The sequence below is a fragment of the Oratosquilla oratoria genome, chromosome 18, assembly GCF_046742065.1.
Source record: "Oratosquilla oratoria isolate Oo_2021 chromosome 18, ASM4674206v1, whole genome shotgun sequence".
Classification (NCBI taxonomy): domain Eukaryota; kingdom Metazoa; phylum Arthropoda; class Malacostraca; order Stomatopoda; family Squillidae; genus Oratosquilla; species Oratosquilla oratoria.
In genome coordinates this window covers 41,376,848-41,394,347 of record NC_134794.1, presented here as the reverse complement: position 1 = coordinate 41,394,347, position 17,500 = coordinate 41,376,848, and the positions used below count along the sequence as shown (strand labels likewise).

Genomic DNA, 17,500 nt, shown 5'->3' with positions numbered 1-17,500 from the left:
AATAATAACAATAAATCCTCTTGTGTCTAGAACTCCTAAGAAATTCTTTGGGTTCCATCTAGCATCTTCAATCAAATAACTATTGCTCTAGGCTTTCCTTAAGATTCGAAAGACTCTGGAAAAAAGTGATATTCTCTGGGCCATGGGTGGGCAACATGTGGCACGCGTGCCAACCGTGGCACACCAATGGTTATTTTCCCGGCACGTGAGAACTAGAGCTTAAAACTAAGATTCACTAGTAAATATCTAGGTTTAGTACAATCATTGGTAACCGCATGCATGCATAGAGCGAGGGGGCCCATGTAGGCCTGTCATTTATGTTACTCTGTTGGGACGCGAGAGAACTCTGTATCAAAGATTTGGCTTATTTTGGCACCCACAGTTAAGAAAGGTTGCCCACCTATGATTTAGTATCTAGTGGATGCGAAACGGCATCATTTCGTGTCACTGTGACGACGGGAAGGGCTGGGCCCTCCTCCTCCTCCTCCTCCTCCTCCTCCTCTTCTTCTTGCACAGTGCCACTCTCACGTTGAGGTCGGGGTCGGGGGCTCGGGGGGGGGGGGCGGCGGTTAGGAAGGGTGCTAAGAGAGGGTGGGATAGTAGTGTGTGTGTGTGTATGTGTGTGTGTGTGTGTGTGTGTATGTGTGTGTGTGTGTGTGTGTGTGTGTGTGTGTGTGTGTGAGAGAGAGAGAGAGAGAGAGAGAGAGAGAGAGAGAGAGAGAGAGAGAGAGAGAGAGAGAGAGAGAGAGAGAAAGAGAGGGTAATCTATGTGTGAGAAGGGACAGATGTGGAGAGTGAGAAATTGAGAAAAGTGAGAGAGAGAGGGCGAGAGCATGAAAGAGAGAGGGAGAGAGTGTGTGAGAGAGAGGAGAATGAGAGAGAGAGAGAGAGAAGAGAGAGAGAGAGAGAGAGAGAGAGAGAGAGAGAGAGAGAGAGAGAGAGAGAGAGAGAGAGAGAGAGAGAGAGAGAGAGAGAGAGAGAGAGTGGGAGTGTCAGGGCGAAAGACATCTTCAGCAATTATGAAATTATTTTTCTGAACGTAATTTGTTGAAGGAACAATGCATCGGTGACGCTGTGAAAGCTACAACGAAAACATCCGGGAGGAGGAGGAGGAGGAGGAGGAGGAAGAGGAGGAGGAGTTTGGAGAAAGACCCCGACATGACTTGCTCCAGGTCATCTATTTTCTAGATTCTAGGTGTCATGTTCTAGATCCTAAGCGTTTCCCCCTTCGAGTTTTCACTGACTGAAAGATCCGCTGCCCCACGGAGGCCGGCAACGGTCTTCTAGGGAGAAATTTGGAGGAAAAAGAGGGGGAGAGGAGGGGGATGAAAAGGGGGGGAGGAAGATATGGAGGAAGAGGGGAAGAAAAAATTAAGAGGAGGAGGAGAAGGAAGAGGAGGAGGAAGAAGAAGAGGGATGGTGAAGAGGCAGAGATGGATGATGAAGATGGGAAAGATGAGGAGGGGGAAGAGGAGGAGGAGGAAGAGGAGGAGGTGGAGAAAAGGAGAAGGAAGAACGGGGGGGGGGGTGAAAGGAAGAGGAGAGAGGAGGAGGAAGAGGGACTGAACAGACATTGGAAACCAGAGAGAGCGCTCCTGGACCTGATCCGGGAACAGAATGACAGTACCCCGGGGTCGCACCTCCAGACGACGGCTACTGGATTGATAGTGGGTTCAGCTTGACAGGGAGGTGATCCTCTACCACGTCTGTATCGCTCTCACGTTCCTGATTTCTAGTTTCTCTTGTCTAACTTCTAGATACCAAGTTCTAGAATTTGGGCTCCACTTCCTAGATTCGAACGTACCATTGATGTCGCCTTTGGCAGAAACTAGATTTCGCCCCCACATAATCAAGTGTTAGGTTTGCCTACGTTAGAATTGATATTTAATATTATTTGGTAAAATAATTATTCAGGCACTTTTTAAAGCTATTGAGAATTCTTAGAAACACACACACACACACACACACACACACACACACACACACACACACACACACAATTATATATACATATATATATATATATATATATATATATATATATATGCATACATATAGGAAAAGTTGCGCTCAACTTATATCTCTCTTGATGGAGCAATGAGTTAAGTCACAACAGCACTTGTTACGCGATAGTCAGGTTCGAGTCCTTAGTCGTACCACGTTTCAATTTCTGCATGTTTCCTCCACGGAACACCCGATATTGATGGCTTAGAATGAAAGTGCATTGTGGTTGATAAAAATGTATCGCTATTCACTGGGACCCATTCAGTGTTGCACACACACACACACACACACACACACACATATATATATATATATATATATATATATATATATATATATATATATATATATATATAATATATATATATATGTGTGTGTGTGTGTGTGTGTGTGTGTGTGTGTGTGTGTGTGTGTGTGTGTGTGTGTGTGTGTGTGTGTGTGTGTGTGTGTGTGTGTGTATAAAACGTTGTAGGCAGAGGTAGAAAAGAATTTCTGCGCAAATACGCCAAAGTGAAATCAACCTCCCCCTCCCACCCTCCCACCCTCCACTTGACCGGAACATTCAACTCTTTACCTTGAGGGAAGAGGAGGAGGAGGAGGAGGTTAAGGAGGAGGTTGAGGAGTGAAAAGAAAACGGAGGCATAAGGGAAGGGGGGGGGAATTGAGGTCCGTAATAGGATTCGATTCCATGAAAGGGGATCGAATGCCACAAAGAGGTTCAGATACTTTTAAACTCCGGATCAGATAGATTACAATTTGTATAAACGACACAAATGTTCGACCACCCCAATGACCGCCACTTGCCCAAGCACAAGTCACAGCTTAGAGCCTCCAGGCGGAGGTTCGAAATGTGTTGGAGGCCTTGGATGGGGGAAGGGAAAGGGGGAAAGGGACGAGGGGAGAGGAAAGGAAGGGGAAGAGGACAGGAGAGAGAGAGGGGGGGAGGGGAAGAAGATAAGGAGGAGGGGAGGGGGAGGGTGAAGGGGAAGGAGGGAAAGGGACGAGGGGAGAGGAAAGTGGGGTATGAGACGGGAGAGAGGAGAGGGGGAAGGGAAGAGGAGGAGATGGAGAATGGAGTTATGGAAAGAGGAGGGGATGGGGGAGGAGGAGAAAGGGATAGAGGAATATATACATGCATATACTAAGGGATTATTCTCCCTTACAAGGGAGGTAGCCAAAGTCAAAGGTACAAATCCACTCCCACCTATTTCATCCCCACATATTCAACACCCCTCCCTCCCTCTTTTCTTGGCTCCTCCTGGATGACGGGTCATCCCTGCATCTCGCCAACTGCCCTGGGTCAGGAGCAATGCAGCAAGACACAGAACATCCACAGCAAAGTTGCTTCATTTAATCGGCGACCCACCACCCCCTCTCCGTCCCCTCATGCAGAGAAAGAGGTGACGGGGAGAAATCCTTTTGGGCTGCGCCAAAACATCATTCACATATTCTCCCTCACTCTCCCATCCCCCACCCACTCCCTTCCATGCATCACAGCAGCATCCATACAGAGCCATTCTCCACTCACCCCTATCTTCTGTCTTCTCCCTTCCTTCCTCAACAGACATTCCTCTCTTTCCCAATGGCCTTTTTACCCCCATCAGTCTTTCTCATCCTTGGTCGCCCCCTCATATTCACTCCTTCCACCCCTGCCTTTTACACCTCTTTTACTAATTTTTTCTTCACTCATTCTTTCCATGTGTCCAAACCATCCCAATACTCTTTCATCAACCCTATCTCCCAACTCCCTTTCCACCCCTGCTCTCCTCCTCACTTCCTCGTTTCTCACTCTATCCAGCCTAGTAACCCCTATCATATCAGACATTTCATCTCAAACACATTCAAACTCCTCCTCTCTTATGTTCCATGTTTCTGCCCCATACAGTGCTGTCGGCACAATCACTCCTTCATACATTTCCTCTTAGAGAAGAGAAAAAGGAGAAAGAGAGATTGGGAGGAAAATGTAAGGAGTAGGAAGAAGGGGTGGATGAGGAGGGGGAGTGAGGATGGGAAAATTTGGGAGGAAATGTGTGTGTGTCTGTGTGTGCGTGCGTGCGTGCGTGCGTGCGTGCGTGCGTGTGTGTGTGTGTGTGTGTGTGTGTGTGTGTGTATGTGCCAACGGAACTGTCGGCCAATTGAGTTTTACTGTCATTTCACAGTTGGCCACTTTCGATACTATCAGTTGTGTAGAATCACTCCAGACATTATAGAAAAAAATGTAAAACATTCATCATGTCTTCAATTTGTTTCTTTTACGCATCAAATCAAGAAAAAAATCGGCATACGACATATGTCGACCAACAGTTACCAAAGATATGTCCCCCCCCTCTCTCTCTCTCTTTCTTTTTTTTTCTTTTTTTATCAAGCGCGGTGGACTACTATTCATATGCGAGTTGGCTGTAGTTTATCATCAACTACTCAATCGGCAAATTGTATAATTGGATGTGAACATTCTTCCATCTGCCTCCAAAAATATCCAACTGAATAGTTGACCAACTAATAATTACGCGCGCGCGCGCGTGTGTGTAGGTTACATGGGGTTACATGGACAAATGAGTCTATTTGTCTATACATGGCTGTTTCGGTACCTAATCTATCATTAATATCAGTATTGCTATAATATAATTATTGCCATTATTATTATTATTATTATTATCATTATTACTATTATTATTATTATCATTATTACTAGTATTACTATTATTACTATTATTATCATTATTATTACTAGTATTACTATTATTACTATTATTACCAATTTTTTTTAATTTAGGAGTAACAAATTCTAGTCGGGGATTGTTAGCTAAGTTAATGTCAAAACGTTTTTTGAAAACCCCCACAGTGGAACCATCAATGACGTTGGACGGCAGATCATTCCACATATCAACAACGCGGTTGATGAAAGAGTACTTTGCCACCTATGATATAGTTTTCTACAAAGTTCCGTCTATTACTTCTAGTCGTGTTGGAAGTGTCAACCTTAGAATATTTTTCCACGTCCATGTTTTCAAATTCCTTTGACAATTTTGAAGACCTTAAATAGATCTCCTCTCATTTTCCGTTCAGAGACTAAACAAATTTAGTTCGCTTAAGTGCTCATCGTACGGCTTGTTCCGCAACCTAGGAATGAACTTTGTTACTTCACGCTCCACTCTTTCTGAATTATGTATATCCTTCTTGTCATATGGCGACCAGCACTGTACACAATATTCTAGGTTAGGTCTGCTTAGGACATAATAAATATATAGAATAATTGCCTCAATTCTAATGCGTATGTGAGATTCATCATGGTCTTAGATCACGTGCTGGCCTTGTGATCGACAGCCCTTACCCTCCCGTATGAAGCCCATAATTGGTACTGTGTATGTGTGTGTGTGTGTGTGTGTGTATGTGTGTGTGTGTGTGTGTGTGTGTGTGTGTGTGTGTGTGTGTGTGTGTGTGTGTGTGTGTGTGCGCGGGCGCGCAAGGTTAGAGGGTCAAATGCCAGTCTAATTGCAGGATCTGTTGACGAAATTTGCATAATTGCAAGGAACGTGCGACCATGGAATGGGGAAAAACAATTATCATACAAATGTATAGGAACATAGACAATAGACACTGATAGATAAAGACAATATCTCAAGCGAGGATAGAAACAAAAATTGACATTATTTTCATCAAATCAGGATGTGTTTACTTTGTATAGATAAACCTGAGAAATTAAAGCAAACCCACTTTTGTTTTGATGCGAATGATTGGTGAACGCTGTAGTAAGGAACGCTGTGATTGGTCCACGCGTTTCCACACCCTCACAGGCAACCAATCAGGAGAAGGTAAGGGGGCGTGGCATCTGGGTCAAGTTGTCTGAGGTAGAATGATTTCGAATGTACTCTTCAAAATAAAAGCGTGTCATGCCATCAACTTCGTGAAAATCATTTTTGTTCAGGATGTGGTTGGAAGGAGAAATGTTTACTTGCTAAAATGTCATGAATGAAGCAATTTCGTGCTAATTTACTACGGGTTCATTCATGGTATTTTTACGTGTAAACAATTACAACATTGCATATTTTCGCAAGACACAACATAGCATAAGGGCTCATAAATACTATTATTATTATCATCATTATTATTATTATTATTACTATTATCATTATCATTGTTATTAATACTGTTATTATTACTATCATAATAACTTTATCATTATCATTATTTCTGTCATTATTACCATTATTGATGGTCTTATTCAAAATGTGACATTAATAGTTCAACTGATTCGCGTAAAAATGTATGGCGACTTCTTGAGGTGAAATGGAATTATTTTTTATCCAATGGATAGAGATTGACACAAACCTAACGTGTAAAGGCGACGTGATTTGACGTGATAGCACGTGGACAGTACATCACGTACATGTACACAGAGTACAAAATGGTACATTGGTATCTTCTTCGTTTTTGAGAATACTTTAATTAATGCATCTAGATAAATACACACAAACTCGCGCGTGCACACACACACACACACACACACACACACACATACATACACATATATACCTACACACACGCACACACCACACATACACATACACGCAAACACAGACCTACACGCACACACACGCACCACACAGAAATCTGTACACACACACACACCTACATACAAACGCACACACACACACACACACACACACACACACACACACACACACACACACACTTAGGCGCATCTAAACACACACATACCCATGCATTCACACACCTACACACACACACACACACACACACACACAGACACACACACACACACAGACACACACACACACACACACACACACACACACACACACACACACACACACACACACACACACACACATTTAGGCGCATCTAAACACACACATACCCATGCATTCACACACCTACACACACACAGACAGACACACACACACACACAGACACACAGACAGACACACACACACACACACACACACACACACACACACACACTCACACACACACACACTCACACACACACACACACACACACACACAAACACACTCACACACACACACACACACACACACACACACACACACACACACACACACACACACACACACACACACAGCTTACTAAGAGTGTGAAGAGTGACACAGGAAGACACGGGAGTATTTTCGCTTTGGGTTAGGATGTGGTTGGTGGCTTGCCTCGGCAGGCGGTCGGTGGAGGGCGGAGGGCAAGGCGGATGGAGTGGAGGTGGAGTGGAGGTGGAGCTGTGCCAACGGCTCACTTACATAAGAACATAAGAATGGAAGAGACTGGAAGAGACCATAAGACCTACATTATGTAGTTTCATGTCCTTTACCGCCTGTCATCCCTATCCATAATTATTATCTGATCTTCTCTTTAAACAACCAATTATAGTTTCAGCGCTCACTAACTACATCAAGGTTACTAATTCCATTCCTTTCGTTAACCACTCTGTTGGTAAATCAATTCTTGCCTATTTCCTTCTTAAACCTAAATTTGTCCAGACCTGCCTTAATATGATGGCCTTGCCTGCATCCCTCTTGTTAAAGCCCTTGACCCATTTGAATACCTCTATTGGATCACCCCGCACTGGGCTATTTTTCCTTCAACCTCCGATTTACCGGCGGTACCGACCACCTCCAGCAGTTTTTCCGCCGTCAAATCACTCAAACTATTTTGTTTTCTCAACAAAGATAGATAGAATATCATTTGATATTATGCTGGAGGAAATTTATTTACTTCCACAGTTACGACGCCAGATAACCTTCAATCAATCAATCAATCAATTTACCTCCAGCATATCAGATTCTTTCCCGAAAGTTGCGGGCTGCAAATTTGCTCCAAACCTCGGAGCAAAATTAGTCCAGTGTGATAACGACTTAAATATCTTTTTGAGGTCCACTCCTTGTTCAGTCATTCACTGGATGTTCAACGGTACACAATAGGATTTGGCCTTGGGAGGGTTGGTAGGCCTGTGTGGGTTGTCCGGAGGATTGGTACCCCTGCGTTTTGTTAAGATGTGACAAAATTGGGATGAAAATTAACAAGGCTCGTTCTATCTACATTAACTTATAAAACAAAAGAAATATAATATATATGTATATATATATATATATATATATATATATTATATATATATATATATATATATATATATATATATAAATAACAATAAAAGATAAATAATAATGATAATAATAATAATAATAGTGATAATATTAAAGACATGCAAACAAGCAAAATAAATATATGTAAATTAAAGAAATAATAATAAATAATGATAATAATAATATCAAACACAGTCATGCAAACAGGCGTATACGGTTTGACCTAGTTCCTCACTAATTGGTCGTTAGAGGTCAAAGTTTATTTTCAAGCATTCCTCCGCTCGACTCATTTTAATTATTCTATTAATCTATTTATATATTTTATTGTTTTATTTTCTTCGTCAATCATTTTGAAATCACGACTTTACCCACACAACCTCTGTCATTAATTTCTTCCATATTTCTGGTTTTAGGAAACTAATTTTCTTTAAATATTATTTCCTTCATTTCTGTGGTTGGTATTCTTCTCTTGCTGTGGTATGCAAAGGACCAGATGGCCTGCCTTCCTTACCCACAACCCATTGTTTTGGGGGCTAAAGGTACGGCTTGCTCGGTGCGATAATTATATATTAGTCTCCTACCTGGATTCCTATTTGGGGTAAGCGGGCTGATTGCAGGTTCGGTTCAAATTGTTGATCGACCTCGTACGTTGCAGCAGATAGAAGGAAAATAGCTCCATTAAAAAAAAAAAAAAAAAAAAAAGTGTTCTTGACAATCGTTGGACGATTATCGTTGAGCCATGAACGATCATCGTTGAGCGATTATCGCACCTAAATCGATTCAAAACAGTTACATTCGAAAAAAAAAAATTACAATCGTTGGACGATCATCGTTGAGCCATGAACAATAATCGTTGAGAGATAATCGTGCCCAGCAAAACGTTTACCTTTAATCACCCCCTCTCCCTTCTGTCCTTCAAGTTGGTCGTCTCACAACTCTGCAGTCTTTCTTTGGTGCCTCTTAGAACGTTTCCAATTATTCTTTTTATCTTTTCCCAGTTCATTTATTTATTTATTTATTTATTTGAGGGGACGTAGACGGGGGGTGGGGGGTGTCACGGATGAAGTGAAGCGGCCTTGCCGTGGATGTACTGTGTCTTGCTGCATTGCCTCTGGCCCAGGGCAGTGGACAAGGATGGCACTTTATCCACAAGGATCTAAGATGAGGGGAAGGTGAGGGTGGAGGATGGGAGTGGAATGAACAGGAGTGGAATGGTTGGAAGTGGGCGCGTGCCTTTGATTTGGCTACCTCTCTTATAAGGGGGAAAAATCCGTTGTTAAATAGATAGATTTATTTATATATTTAGTTTGGTAACCAGCGTTTCTATCCTCGTGGGTGAAATTAATGATAATAACAAAACGAAGGAGTTGTAGATGTGATTAATTTAATTATCAATTTCTTTGGATTAATATTAGTTTCCAGTCTCTTCGGTTCTAGTCCGGTATCATACAAATACATTTTCACTTCGTTATACTTTTTCATTAAAATAAAATAATCTATTTTTCTATGAAATTATTACGTTAGGTTAAGTTAGGTTAGGTTATATTTCATTAGGTCAAGTTAGCTTAGGTTATATTTCGTTAGGTCAAGTTAGGTTAGGTTATATTTCGTTAGGTTAAGATGTATTTGGTTGGGAGCTATTGGATAACGTAAACAACGTTAATTTCCTGTTCAATATCTGTGCTTTCGCGATTCTGGAATTTCATCGAAAGCTCCACATATCCTATACTATTGCAGCAAGTTACCTCTTTCGATATATCACCTTTCACAAGTTTTTATTCTATATATATTTTGATTTTGATTAAGATATTTCAAACTCGTATCTATTTCTTCTCTTCATGAAAAGGGAAATATCGGTTATCAATGTTAGAATTCAATGATTTCGCAAAGTATGTGCGTGCTTGCGTGCGTGCGTGTGTGTGTGTATTTGTGTGTGTACCTAATTCAGCTTACCTAATTATAGTATACAGGAAATGAGCAACGCTCGTGAGGCCATGTCGTTACACTTCAATTATCATACCTATCTACTGTGTGTGTGTGTGTGTGTGTGTGTGTGTGTGTGTGTGTGTGTGTGTGTGTGTGTGTGTGTGTGTGTGTGTGTGTGTGTGTGAATGGGAGACTTCAACAACCACAAGTAGTGATCCTGGGTGACTCTGTGGTAACTTTGGGGCTGAAGGTAATCGGGTCAGTAGTAACTTTTGGAGTGACTTGCACAGGACGGAAAGGTAACGGTGGGCTTACCCTGGGTTTCTCTGGAGACCTTTTGGCCCATACATGGTTGGGAAAAATGTAGCAGCCGAGTAGAATAATAATGTAGATGAATGAGTATATGGATGAATAGCATGATGAAATGAATGAATAATTACATGATTAACATTGTAAAGGAATGAGTTGATAGATCAAGACATTGGAGGAGAAAGTAAAGGAGGAGAAACGAAGAAGAAGAAGGAGAGAGGGGGAAGAAAGAAAAGGGGATATGAGAGAGATGGAAGGGCAAAAGGAAGAGAGTGAGGAAAAGGGAGAGGAGGGAGAGGAGGGAGAAAGGGGGAATAGGGGAAAGAAAGAGGAGGGAGAAAGAAGAAAATGGGGAAGGGGAGGGGAGAGAAAGGGAGAGAATGGGAGAAAGGAGAGGGGAGAAAAGGAGTGTGGGGAGAAGTGTAGACAGGGGAGAAAGGGAGAGAGGGTAGGAAGAGGGAGCGGGAAAAAAGAAAGAGGGAGAGCAGGAAAGGAAGGGAGAGGAGAGGAAGAGGGAGCGGGGGAGGGGGGAGGGGAGACAAGGGAGAGTTAACTGAAACCCATCTGAGGTCATCACTTTGTACAAATAGTGAGATTATCTTTGGTCATTTACCTTCAAGTAAGAGGCACTGGGATCAGAAAGCTGAAATGATGATGGCAATGGCGATGGCGATGGCGATGGCGATGATGGCGGCGATGATGATGATGATGATGATGATGATGATGATGATGATGATGATGATGATGATGATGATGATGATGATGATGATGATGATGATGATGATGATATTACTAATAACAATAATAATAATAATTAGTAATAATAATAATAATGATAATAATAACAACAAGAACAAGAACAACAACAACTACTACTACTACTACTATTGTTATTATTATTATTATTATTATTATCATTATTGTTATTTACTTATTTATTTATTTATTTTATTTTTGAATTCTCAAGTATCTTCCGCTTTTTGGACCCGAGTAAATATTATAAAAAAAACCCTCGTCTTGCCTAGGCTCGTTTGGAAAAGCATTAAGTGAAAATGAAGTCTCTATTTGGACAAACGTTCTGGTCGATTGATCTTTGTCAACAAACGTTCAGTCGCCAGCTCTCTCTCTCTCTCCCCATTGTCTTGTCTTGTCTTCAATAAGAATGGATGAAGACTGCAAGAGGCCATATGGCCTACACCAGGTAGTTCTATGCCCATTACCACCCGTCATCCCCATCCATCAAGTTATCTCTCTCTCTTTCTTTCTCTCTCTCTCTCTCTCTCTCTCTCATAAGAACATAAGAATGGATGGAGACTGCAAGAGACCATAAGGCCTACACTAGGGAGTTCCATGTCCCTTACCAGATGTCATCCCCATCCATAAAGTTATTTCATCTTTTCTTAAAACAACCAATTATAGTTTCAGCGCTCACTAACTACATGGTTACTTAATCTATTCCATTCGTTAACCGTTCTGTTGGTAAACCAGTTCTTGCCTATTTCCTTCTTAAACCTGAATTAGTCCAATTTAAGCCCATTACTACGAGTCCTTCTCTGCCGTCTTAATATGATGACCTTGCCAGCACATCAAATATTATTCTACACACTTTTGTTGAAAAAAAAAGTTTGTCATAGTGATTTGACGGCGGAAAACGTGCTGGAGGTGGGCGGTACCGCCGATTAATCGGAGGCTGTAGGAATAATTGCCAAGTTGCTCACATAATGGGCAAGTTGACTGATCCGATGTTTGGGATGGGAATGGTGCTTGCATGGGAGGTCGCTTGCCTGGAGAGAAACTGGGTTGGGTATGTGTATGAGTGAAGCGACGCGTCTCCCGGCGTATGCTCGCTCCCGGTTGAATGGGATTCTTGCGTCTCACAGTGGGACGGGGGGAGCTGGGGGGAGGGGGGGAGGGAAGGGGCATGTACAGGATGACGTGGCTGAGGATATGGTGAGAGGGGGAGAGGGATGAGGATGAGGAGGGGAGGATGAGGAGAGTGAAGAAGAGGAAGAGGAGGAGGAGGAAGAGAGAAAAGAAGAACTGGAGGAATGGGATTAAGAGTCTGAAAAGGAGGAGGAGGAGGAAGAGGAAGAGGAGGAGGAGTAGAGAAAGAGGAAGAGAAGGAAAGAAGAAGGAGGGGGAAAGGAGGAGGAAGAGTAGACGGAAGATAGCAAGGAAGAGGAAGAAAAAGAGGAAGATGAAGAGGAAAAGGAGGGTGTGAGGAGGAGGAGAAGGTAGTGGAGTTTGAGATGGTGAAGAGGGAGGGAAGGGAAGGGAAGTTGCTGATGAGGTGTTGTTGAAGGAGGAGGAGGAGGAGGAGGAGAAGGAGGAGGCTACTGCTCCAGTGACGAGAGGTCACTGTCCTCATCCTCACTCCTCTTCCTCCTCATCATCCTCCTCACTCCTCTTCAACCTCCTTACTCCTTCTCTTCACTCCTCCTCATCCTTCCTCTTCATCCTCCTCACTCCTCTTCCTCCTCCTCCTCACTCCTCTTCTTCATTATCATTCCTCTTCATCCTCTTCCTCCTCCTTCTCATTCATCTTCCTCCTCCTCCTCACTCTTCATCCTCAATCCTCCTCTTGGATCACGTGTTGAACTCGTGATCGACAGCTATTATCCTCCCGGATGAAAGCTCTGAGTTCATATGTGGGTAAGGCACACACACACACACACACACACACACACACACACACACACACACACACACACACACACACACACACACACACACACACACACACACAACTCTCCTCTCACGAGAGCTGGAGTAACGGCTCGTACCATAGCGATACTGAATTTATTTCAATCCTGGGCGAGATTCAAACTCGGACCGCTGGAATAGCGGTTGCGAGCGCTACCACTGCGTCGTCAAGCCTGTGTTTGTGTGTGTGCGTGTGTGTGTATGTGTGTGTGTGTGTGTATGTGTGTGTTTTGGATCACATGTTTGACTCGTGATCGTCTCGGCTACCCTTTCCAAAGGAGAGCTTATAGGTCGTGTAGTGTGATAAATGTGAACTTGCGCACGCGCACACATACACACACACACACACACACACACACACACACACACACACACACATTTACTTACTTGGACGAAGAAATGGTAAAGAAAATTGAAAGAATCCAGAGAGTAACTACGAAGATGGCCCCAACACTCAAAACTGTCCTACGAGGAGAGACTGTCAAAACTGGAATTACCGACTCTGGAACAAAGAAGAGAAAGAGGAGACTTGTCGACTATAATGAGACGCATGGAATGTCTTGATAGAGAAGATTTATTAAATTGGAATACGAGAAATACAAAAGGACATGGAAAGAAACTCAAAAAGGACAGTTATAGAGGAGATAAACGCTATACACGAATTTAAGAGCAATTTAGACACTGCGAGATACAAAGACGGGACACCACGAGCATAGCTCCCCTCCCCGTATGATACAACTAGGTAAATACACACATACACACTCCGATCCATACAAGACTCAATGTCGCAGTGGTTAGAGTTCCCGGCTGCCACTACGGCGGTCCGGATTCGAATCCCGGCCAGGGCTGAAATTATTTCAGTATCGCTGCGCTGCGAGTCGTTACGCCAACCCTCGTGGGCAGGGAGTTGGGTGTGTGTGTGTGTATGTGTAAGGTCACAGCATTACCAACAGATCGGTCACATACGAGCTCTGAGCTCTCTTCCGAAAGAGATATAATTGTCGATCACGAGTCCAACACGTGATCCAAGACCATGGCGAATCACACACGGCAAGTGTTGCCATGGACGTGGTCGCCATGTAATATGAGCTGCAGAACGGAGGGACATCATGAGTTAAAAGTTATTAATTTGTTTATGAATTTTATTTATTTATTTATCTATTTATTTATTTATTTTTGTGGAGATTGGTCACCAATAATAAATATGGAAACTGAATACCTTGATATTTTTTCCTCGTAATAATATCAGAAAAAGACGAATAAACGAATATTATGGAAATCTAGAGGTTCGTCCTTCATTGTACATTCATTGTTTGAATATTTCTAGTCGGTGTACCAGATTTTGTCTTCGGTTTTATATATATATATATATATATATATATATATATATATATGTATATATATATATATAAATTAAATTTGCATTAGAAGAAAAAATTATACACCTGAAATAACTAAAGAATGATAAAATGTCGAGATAGTTTATTCATTCCGATTCATAAGAAAAAAAAATCCATTTTCTGTAAACGTTTGGAATCAGAGAGAACGGAGGTGAAACGTCGAGCGACCAGCTAACGGGACTTTTCAAGCTTTTGGTCGACGGAGTCCCCTGCTGGTTTTCCTTATCTGATTTGGAGCTTGACCTTATTCCCTCTCTCTCTCTCTCTCTTTACCCCTAATCTATAGTTAAAAATATTTAGTCGAGATATATTGGTTACTTCAAGTGATCTGCATTCTCTGTAAAATTATATATATATACATAAATATATATTAAATAAATAAATATATATATAAATAAATATATATATATATATATATGTATTTTTTCTTTCTTTTTTTTTTACCATAAGTGCTCCTGCGCGACGGACGTTTGGTAAGTCATCTCCCTCTTGAACGTAAACATCCTCGCCTCCATCTAGAGGTGCAGACCTGAAGGGCTGACACTCGGTCCCTCTCTTTCTCTCTTTCACAATATTCCAATATCTTGTTTGTCAACGAGAATCTAATTCTACCCTTTGCCTTAATAATAAATTGTCAAATGAGATTGGGGAGGTATGAATATATTTCATATTTGGGGTCCCTCTGCACATGACCGAATTATCTTTATTTTTCGAGTCCCTCTAATGGAGCCAACCCTTTCCCATGGCTGAAATAAACATAAAGAATAAATAATAAAAACCAATACTGAAATTAATAGTGTAGTAATATACTTGTAATAATAATAATAATAATAATACCTGTAATAATAATAATAATAATAATAATAATAATAATAATAATAATAGTGATAATAATAATAATAATGATAATAATGATGATAATAATAATAATAATAATAACAATATTAATAATAACAGACATGAAGTAGATTGACGATAAAAGTGATCCTAAATACAACATAAACAAAGTCAGAGATCATTCAACGCATAAATGAATAGATAAATAAATAAATAAATAATAAATAAAATAAATAAAAATAAACAAGATAAGATAAACAACAAAATAAATAAATACACAAATAAAAATAACAACAACAATAACAGCGATAGTAACAACAACAATTAACCACCCCTTTTCCGTTGCAGTTGTCAGCCGCAAATTTCCTCTAGCAAGATGCGCCTGAGATTTCCTGCCGCAGTTCTTCTGGTGGTGGTGGTGCTGGCCTGGCAAGGGGGCGTGGCCAGGGCCCAGATCTCGCTGGGACCAAGCGGTCTCCAGGCAGCGCCCATCAACCTCCTGGCCGTCTTCAAGTGAGTTCTAAGGCAGCTCAAGACAGCGCAACCAGTTGCATGAAACTAGTTGCCTACGACAACGCAACCAGTTGCATGAAACTAGTTGCTTACGACAACGCAACCAGTTGCATGAAACTAGTTGCTTACAACAACGCAACCAGTTGTTTTGCAATTGACACATTGGTTTCTTTGGGTCTAAAGAAAACAATGTGCCAGTTGCAATGCAACTGGTTGCGGCGTCCTAGGCAGCTGGTTTCATGCAACTGGTTGTGTTGGTGCAGTAACTGCCAAAGTTCAAATTCTGTACAACGGAAACCGACATAGTTGCCATATTGTACACATCAAGGAAAATATGAAATAAATTGTTGTACAACATGAGAAAATATAAATACGCGGAAGAAGGATTGGTGAGTGTGTGTGTGTGTGTGTGTGTGTGTGTGTGTGTGTGTGTGTGTGTGTGTGTGTGTGTGTGTGTGTGTGTGTGCGCGCGCGCGCAATACGTGTACGAATGTGTACACGCATTTTCCTATTACCTCGACTATTTCAACAATGTAGAATTAAACCACTACATTTCTTCTTCTATAATTCTTCCGCTCGTTGCAGATTCCTTCGTCAATTGTGGCAAGCCTTCAATCCACAAAACATAGAGACGGCAGTAGCGGAGACGAAAACATCTGAGAACGAAGTAAGTTGGAAAAATCGTTGCTGTGACGTCATGTCGCCTCGATTTTTTTTTTTTTTCAAAACTTAAACTGTGACTATAAACATAAATCTCTTACATTACTAAAAAAAACATCGGAGTCTTCTATTTCAGTATATTGTAATATATTTTATCTTATTTTTGTGTCAATATTTACAGTTATTTGAAATTGAATTAAACTTTTATTCGTTCTTATATTCAATTTGATCTGTATACAAGAAATGACGCCGTCGAAAGAATTCTCATTCTGTGTGTGTGTGTGTGTGTGTGTGTGTGTGTGTGTGTGTGTGTGTGTGTGTGTATTTCTAATAATAATGATGATATTAATAAGAAATAAGAAATATATATTGAATGTTTCAGCTATCAAGTAGAAAAATATTCCAAGAATGTCAGGAAGCAAGTGACATATTTTATAAACAAATTGACATTAATTTATCTGATTTATAAATTATTTCTCTCCATTCATGTTACTAGGAAAAAATAATATTTTTTGTCACACTCGGTAGTAAAATAGGACAAAAATACCGCCACGCGCGGCGATAATTTCGCCATCATTATGTAAACAAAACGCCAAATATGGCGTTTTCTTTTAATCCCCGCCAAGATCTGGCGTAATCTAGCGTAATTCTAAGAAAGGATTTGGAGAATTTATGAAATAAGGATAAAATCCTCGTCGTAGGCTTAGCTGTGAACGTGACGATTTATGACGTCACAATGTGGCATCAAAATCACGTGACAATGGCGTTACAGTCATGAGGGTTGACCCTCTTTACCCGCTCAAATGAACAAAATCCTCAGGCTTGTGTGAAACGGATCGACTTTTCGCCGTGCGCCGTCCACGACACGACGTCGTGCTCTCTCAAATAACCATGGCTGTCTATAGACGCTTTCAAATGTTGCCGTGACGTGTGAGAGTGTCCATAGACACCCAAGTTTATTTGATAGAGCACGACGCCGTGTCGTGGACGGCGCACGGCTAAAAGTCGATCCGTTTCAAACGAGCCTCAGTGTA

The 17,500-nt window shown here is 41.4% G+C and overlaps 1 protein-coding gene across 1 annotated transcript in view; it reads left to right on the top strand.

The window, feature by feature from the left end:
- LOC143034922 (uncharacterized) overlaps positions 1–17,500 on the top strand; it is a 45,361-nt gene that overhangs the window by 16,925 nt on the left and 10,936 nt on the right. Inside the window, exons 2-3 of the mRNA XM_076201270.1 lie at positions 15,642–15,806; positions 16,392–16,473. Of these exons, the coding sequence (XP_076057385.1) occupies positions 15,670–15,806; positions 16,392–16,473 (219 nt within the window). The 5' untranslated portion in view covers positions 15,642–15,669. The remainder of the gene's footprint in view (positions 1–15,641; positions 15,807–16,391; positions 16,474–17,500) is intronic.